Genomic DNA, 7,645 nt, shown 5'->3' on the forward strand with positions numbered 1-7,645 from the left:
GACAGGGTTCACATCAATTAGCCTTTTGCACATGGCCCTGTCACTGGTTTGCTGGTTGTCCTGCCTTGGGCCACTTTTGGTAGACAGTATTAACCACCCCATATCTGGAACACTCCAAAGACAGGCCGCTCTGGAGATGATCTGACCCAGTCATCTGCACATCACACTTCAGGCCTATCTACACCTCCCCCTTCAATCTGGCGTCATTGTCTCCAGATAATTAGTGGTATCAATGTTGTGGCTGATAAGTGTATATACTGAGAAGGGAGTAACTGTCCTTGGAATTAATCTTCCTACAGAGGACGATGGGGGTTTCAGTGATCCCACAGGTTCCTGTTCCTGTGGGATCACTCTCATGGTGCCGTCATGGGCTCACCGAAAATATCCCCATAACAGCTTTCTAAGAGAAAGGAATAGTCTTCCCAGGGAAAGGAGGCTTGGAGGAGGATATAGATGTTGAGCTTTCTCCAACTCCTCAGTGCCTGGTGGAGAGGAGACTGGGAGTAGTTGTTTTACTTCCTCCATGTACCTTGACTGATGAAGGTCTTAACTGTGAGTTACCTCATAAGCAGGGTGTCATTTGCTTCTGTAAGGTGCTCTTAAAAGGAATCCCCCATCACTGCCATATATATATTTGTATCCTCATCCTTACAATGTACTATGATGGAGAAGTAGCCATCGGCCCACTGCCTGCTATTATCTCTCATAGACCAGAGGTTACTGGTCACTGAAGTGAAAGAGCTAAGAGAAGTGTCTGATCTATAGACAGATCTACAGAAGCCCACATATTCAGTAACTGTGTGATTGTGTCTCCACAGATGGATCCAGGAGGAGAAATCCACAAGAGAGATGTCCCCGTCCTCTGTATTCCCAGGACTGTCCAGAGGAGAAGGTCCCAGATTATCCTCAGGTAGATGGAGCTGGGCCCTATACACATCTATATAGGGGGGTCCTGCAGTCATAGAGGGGTCATAGATTGTGGGGGTCTCTTATGTGGATCTGTTAGATTTCCCACCTGTCTGCTGTATTGTACTGAATTGTTACAGATGACAAATTGTGGGGAAATTCTGACTGATATTAAAATGGAGGATGAAGAAGAGCGGATGATGTGCAATCCCCCATGTAAGAGTGAGGTGGAGGAGGACATTCCAGGAGATATCACCACAGGTATGGAATCATGAATGGAGAAAGTTACTTCAGGGCAGGAGGAGAATTTGATTACCGGCTGCTTGTTATGGTCTCTCCCGTGACAGTGGTCAGAAGATCTAAAAGACTGGCTGCACGAGATGTAATCTGACAGCCTCTTTGGTTTCACTTGTTTCAGTGTTGTTGCTGGTTATGACCACACCTATTGTCTCAGGTGTAGCTTAAGTGGTCATTCCAACTCCTCTATTAAGTCTGGTCTCACCCATCATGCTATGCGGTTGATGGCTCCTTCTTGGTTGTGGAAGTGCTGGTGTTTGGTTCTCCACTGAGTTCCTACTCGTCCACGTACTTATTGGAGTTAAGTTTCTTTTTCCTATTTCTAGTTTGTTGTATTCCCCTATCTGTTGGTATTAGGCCTAAGGGAGTCTCGTGTTCCTTCAGATTGGAAGGAACAGGTCGTCTGTTGTCCTTTCACTATTTCCAGGACCCTTTAGGGTGAGATAGGGCTTAGGTTCCTGTGTATGAACATTCCTACCATCGAGGTCTGTTCATACTTATAGTAGTCAGAGCTCGGATTAGGGATTCACTAGGTGGTGACCATCCCCCTTTCCCTATTTTCCAGGCCTAGTACCTTTCCACTTCCCTCCTGTGTTCGGTGTGTTGATTACCACCCATACTGTGCCGTGACACTGCTACACTGCTCTTTCATTGGAGATGTCCCCATCATATCATGAAGTGTTCCCCTTATACAGCTGACGGTGATTTCTGATCAAATTCTTCTCTGATCCCGGCCATTCCTGCAGGACATGACGGTTAGTCACATCCACTGGGGATTATGCGGGTACAGCTTTTGTGCCCGTGCCATTATGATAGACTACATGTACACCATTGTGCAGGAAATGGTTAAGCATCATTTTGGGATAGTAAAGAGATATAAAAAAAATAATCCATACATTTTGTGTTTCTCTTCAGAATGGTTTAAGGACGTTCCTGCAGTGAGATTTCAGCAGCAGCAGAGGAGGTGGTGCACTATAAAGTGCTTATTAGCTAATCCCTAAATGGGCATGATGGAATTAGTGAATCCCCCAGCTTCATCAGGTGTCACACCGTGCCCTGTCAGAGGCCTGAGAAGATCTGACAGACTCGCTACACGTGAGTCTATCTGACAGATTCTTCCGTTTTTCTTTGCTGTGGTTTTGGGCAGGATCCCACCTCCCCACAGGTTATGCTCATTAGCTATTTAGTGGTGCTATTTATACCTGCCTGTCACTATAGCCCTTGCGGTTTATATTTGCTTCTGGAGTTCTCAGCTGGTGTTTGGTGGGTCTCCTGCCCGTCCGTCTTAAGTTAAGTCCTACTCCTTCCCTTTTGTTGTGTGTTCTGGCTAGCCCTCAGGAAGACGCTGGTTCCTGCACCTTGCACTAGGAACCGGTTGTCTTATCTCCAGCTCCCTAGCTGAGGGTTTTCTTCAGTTTCAGCTAGGCCTAGGTTCTAGCGCATGAGCACTTCCACCTTAAGGATTTGCTCATGTTGTCAGCAGTCAGGGAAAGACTCAGGGATTGTCAGGTGGTGACCTTTCCCTGTTCCTTAGCTTTGGGGCCTAGTCTGGTGTTTTGTTGCTTTTGTTGTATTTGGTTTGCTTCCTTTCCCTCACCTACTGTGACATTATAAACCGCCAGATAGAAGACAACGAAGAAGAGAATCTCTCCTCTTCAGGTATACCAGAAGATTCAGTCCAAGAAAAAGTACCAAACTAATTTAAAAAAAATGGGTGAAAGATATAAACGGATGGCTGACAAGAGACGTATGACTGGTCCAGACCTGTGTGTGGGTGATTTGGTGTGGTTGTCCACTAAGAACATTAAGTTGAAAGTACCTTCTTGGAAGTTGGGCCCAAGATTTATTGGTCCTTACAAAATCTCGGCCATTGTTAATCCGGTTGCGTTTCGTCAGGAACTTCCGCAGGCCTGGAAGATCCATAATGTGTTTCACAGGTCTTTGTTGAAGAAGTATGTTGAACCTGCTGAACCATTTCCTTTGCCACATCTTCCTGTCTTGGTAGATGGTAATCTGGAGTTTCAGATCTCCAGAATACTTAACTTGCGTGTTCTTCGTGGCTCCCTTCAGTACCTTGTGCATTGGAAGGGATACAACCCTGAGGAAAGAATGTGGGTTCTGGCGACTGATGTCAATGCTAGTCACCTTGTTAAGGCCTTTCACAGGGCACACCCAGATAAGGTTGGTCCTGGATGCCCGGAGGTCACCCGTAGAAGGGGGGGTACTGTCATGCCCTGCCCTGTGAGAAGCCTGAGAAGATCTGACACACTTGCTACACTTGAGTCTATTTGACAGATTGTTCTGTTTCTCTTTGTTGTGGTTTTGGGGAGGATCCCACTTCCCCATAGGTTTTGCTCATTAGCTATTTAGTTGTGCTATTTATACCTGCCTCACACTAAAACCCTTGCGGTTTATATTTGCTTCTGGAGTTCTCAGCTGGTGTTTGGTGGATCTCCTGCTCCCAGTCCGTCTTAAGCTAAGTCCTACTCCTTCCCTTTTGTTATGTGTTCTGGCTAGGCCTCAGAAAGACGCTGGTTCCTGCAGATTGCGTTAGGAACCGGTTGTCTTATCTCCAGCACCCTAGCTGAGGCTTTGCTTCAGTTTCAGCTAGGCCTAGGTTCCAGCGCATGAGCACTTCAACCCTAAAAATTTGCTCATGTTGTCAGCAGTCAAGGAAAGACTCAGGGATTGTTAGGTGGTGACCTTTCCCTGTTCCCTAGCTTTGGGGCCTAGTCTGGTGTTTTGTTGCTATTGTATTTGGTTTGCTTCCCTTCCCTCACCTACAATCTAATAATTAATGCTGTTTGTGATGAGGAATGTGGTGACAGATCCTATTTAAAGGGAATGTGTCATCAACATTTTTTTTTCTGTCAGTTAAAACTCGATAATGACCCATATCTTTTATTTATTTATTTTCTAATATGTTTTTATTTTGTGATTGAAGTTTTTTATTTTATTTCTTGAACATGATTGTGGAGGCTGCAAACTAGCCTGAGCTATTCTTAACAGCATTTAGAAAGATGCTACAGCAGCCACAGTTATAGAAGATGGACAAGTCTCTTTTTTTTTACTCAAGTGCAGACTGAGAGTTGTAGTGCATCCAATGCAATTAAAACACAGTTCCAAACAATTCACAGTGCAATATTTCACAATAGCAGTGGATATGAGCAATGGTGGGGATTGTAGTACTCCTTCCCTCTATCCTTCTCTGTCTCTCTGTATAGTCTAAGGCAGGCAATACGTTTTTTGCAAAACATTTCTGTAACGCTGAGGAGTACAGGATTAAGATATGGCTTAACAATGACCCTCACACTGCAGTAAAGTCTTTATCAGCCTTAAAAGGACTTTCCAAGATTTTTAAAACGGTGACCTATCCTATCCTCACAAGAGTTCTATTGGCTTCTATTGGTTGAACAGCTGATCAACGGTGAACATGGGTGTTGGACCCCTACCAATCAGATACTAATGAGCTAACCAGAGGTCATCAGGTCAAAAGTTAACATAAAGACACAATTTAAGCAATAGTTCATTTTCTGATGACACATTCCCTTTGAAGAGTAACTATAAATTTTTGAAAATTTTTGAGACCCGCACTGATTGCTAGAATGAGTGGTCAGAAGCGCTCAGCCGAGCACTGCTTCACATGAGACTGTAGACTATCTCATAGCCTTTTTATTGATACCGTCTAAAGTCTTGCGCTCAGCAGCAATTAGGAATCGGCTCCTGGTCTCAAAGCTGGGACCCCCATGATCAACACTTTTGATATGTACCTATGACATATCAAAAAGACAGAGGATTTTCAAAAAAATTCAGTTAGATTTGTATGTTAAAAGTGTATTAAAAGTGGCAACCAGGTGTACAGCAGCATACTGAACTTTGTCAGAGTATTATACAAAGTTTTCTAAGGCAAGAGTCACATCTTCGGTTTTTGAACTAAAGCCAGGAGTGAATTCAATGTGAATGGCTTTTGCTTCCCATTCCATCTGGATCCACTTCCAGCCTAAGGTCTCTTGCCTATGACTATGTCTTTTCTGTGGCCAGCAACTTTTGGATCCGCAAAACACGGTTGCAGTCCGTGTGAACGTTTTGTGGAACAGAACGTCTGACCCTCAATAGAGCAGTCCTATCCTTGTCCGTGATATGGACAAGAATAGGTTATGTTCTACTGTTTTTTGAAGGGCAGCAGGACGGATGTTACAAAGTGCTGTCCGCATCATTTGCGGCCCCATTGAAGTGAATAGGTCTGCATCTGACCTGCAAACAATGCAGCTCGGATGTGTATTTAAACCACGGTCATGTGCAAAAGTCTGTCTACTCTGTAGTTTGAAAAAAATATATACAAATTTCTATTTCTATTTTAACAGAAAATCCCACTAAGAATACTGAGGCAAACGTCATGTTATCACTAAATTATAAAGCAGAAGAAGAAGATATCATGCGGTGCTCTTCAGGAGAAAGTTTATATCCAGAACTTCACAGTACATGTAATCTCCCTAACCATGAGGGACCTTCTCCTAATCAATCATGGACTGTTACAAGTACAGGTCATAAAGGGGGTAAAAGGTTTCATTGTGATAAAGCGTTCACAAAGAGATCAAGACTTTCTACACACAGAAGATGTCACACAGGGAAGAAACCACACTCCTGTTCAGAATGTGAGAAGTGCTTTACAAATAAAAAATATCTTGTTAAACATGAGAAACATCACACAGGAGAGAAACCACATTCATGTTCAGAACTTGGGATTTTTCTTTTAAGTAGATCGAATCTCATTAGACATGAGAGAACTCCCACACGAGCGAAGCCATATTCGTGTTCAGAATGTGGGAAATGTTTTGCACAGAAATCACATCTTGTTACACACGAGAGAATTCACAGTGGAGAGAAGCCACATTCATGTTCAGAATGTGGGAAAAGTTTTACAGATATATCAAGTCTTGTTAAACATGAGAGAATTCACACAGGAGAAAAGCCATATTCATGTTCAGAATGTGGGAAATGTTTTACGAATAAATCACATCTTGTTACACATCAGAAAATTCACACAGGAGAGAAGCCATATTCATGTTCAGAATGTGGGAAATGTTTTACATATAAATCAAGTCTTGTTTGTCATGAGAGAACTCACACAGGAGAAAAGCCGTTTTCATGTCCAGAATGTGTGAAATGTTTTACGATTAAATCACATCTTATTACACATCAGAAAATTCACACAGGAGAGAAGCCATATTCATGTTCAGAATGTGGGAAATGTTTTACATCTAAATCAAGTCTTGTTTCTCATCAGAGAAGTCACACAGGAGAGATGCCATTTTCATGTTCAGAATGTGGAAAATGTTTTAAAACTAAATCAAATCTTGTTGCACATAAGCGAGTTCACACGGGAAACAAACCACATTTATGTTCAGAATGTGGGAAATTCTTTACAGAGAAATCAAGTCTTGTTAGGCATGAAAGAAGCCATAGAGGAGAGAAGCCGTTTTTATGTTCAGAATGTGGGAAACGTTTTACACAAAAGCCAAGCCTTGTTGCACATCAGAGAAGTCACACAGGAGAGAAGTATAGATGAGAGAATTTCTTGAAATATGTTTTAATTCAGGTACAAATAAACTCAACTGTGTTTAAAATACATGATTAAACGTTTGATCTTGTGCATCCGCCAGAATGGTGGACACGTTAAACATGTCATGTAAAGACTTTTAGGAAACACTTGACTCCTAAACAGGTAAATATAGATCACAAACTGACACTTCCAGTGAGTTTTAGTAAATCTATCCAAGGTTGATATAGCACATGACCTCCTTCCCACTGGAAAAGCCAGAGCTGAATTCAATATGATAAATTTCAAAATGGTGGTCGAACACCAAATAACACATCCTCTCTCCCTATTAATACTCCTAGATTGGAAGTCAATTTTCTACAAATTGCACCAGTTAAAACTTTGCGTCCAGACTTTTGCCTCACCCTGTATTTTTAAAAATAAAAATGGTCCAAAAATAATCCCTTTTGGTGTTTGGCTGTGTTTATACACGCATGGTGGTGTCAGAAGAAGCAATGGCTTGTTTTGAACAAGCATTCCAAAAATTATCCCTTTTTTGCAAGCAATAGCAGTATACTGATAGACAAGGCAGGAGATATGCACATAGGGGTAGTAATAAAGGCAGCAGTACGGTATGAAACCTGATAAAAAAGGCAGGAGGTTGTGTATGGGTAGTAGTAGCCACAGCAGTACAGCAAAAAACTTGATGGACAAGGCAGGAAATGTGCGGTTATATAGGGGTAGACATAAAGCCAGCAGGGGCAGTAGTAGCTGCAGCAACACAGTATGAAATGTGACAAACAATGCAGAAGATGTGCACCTGTGTAGGGATAGTAGTGGGTGGGGCAATAGTAGCCGCGGCAGCAGTACTGTATGGAAAATGGACAGGCAGACAGTGGCAGT

The 7,645-nt window shown here is 42.6% G+C and overlaps 1 protein-coding gene across 1 annotated transcript; it reads left to right on the forward strand.

The window, feature by feature from the left end:
• Window positions 1-860: 860 nt before the first annotated feature.
• On the forward strand, window positions 861-7,171 carry LOC122925089 (oocyte zinc finger protein XlCOF6.1-like). The gene is made up of 3 exons (XM_044276606.1): window positions 861-910; window positions 1,047-1,167; window positions 5,568-7,171. The coding sequence occupies exons 2-3, from the start codon at window positions 1,047-1,049 to the stop codon at window positions 6,770-6,772; spliced, it is 1,326 nt and encodes a 441-aa protein (XP_044132541.1). The 5' UTR covers window positions 861-910; the 3' UTR covers window positions 6,773-7,171.
• Window positions 7,172-7,645: the final 474 nt, after the last annotated feature.

Source organism: Bufo gargarizans, chromosome 1, assembly GCF_014858855.1.
Source record: "Bufo gargarizans isolate SCDJY-AF-19 chromosome 1, ASM1485885v1, whole genome shotgun sequence".
Classification (NCBI taxonomy): Eukaryota; Metazoa; Chordata; class Amphibia; order Anura; family Bufonidae; genus Bufo; species Bufo gargarizans.

Coding starts and splice junctions, on each gene's coding strand:
- LOC122925089 (XM_044276606.1), top strand. CDS start 1,047: ATGACAAATTGTGGGGAAATTCTGACTGATATTAAAATGGAGGATGAA. Junction 1,168..5,567: donor TCCAGGAGATATCACCACAG/GTATGGAATCAT, acceptor CTATTTTAACAG/AAAATCCCACTAAGAATACT.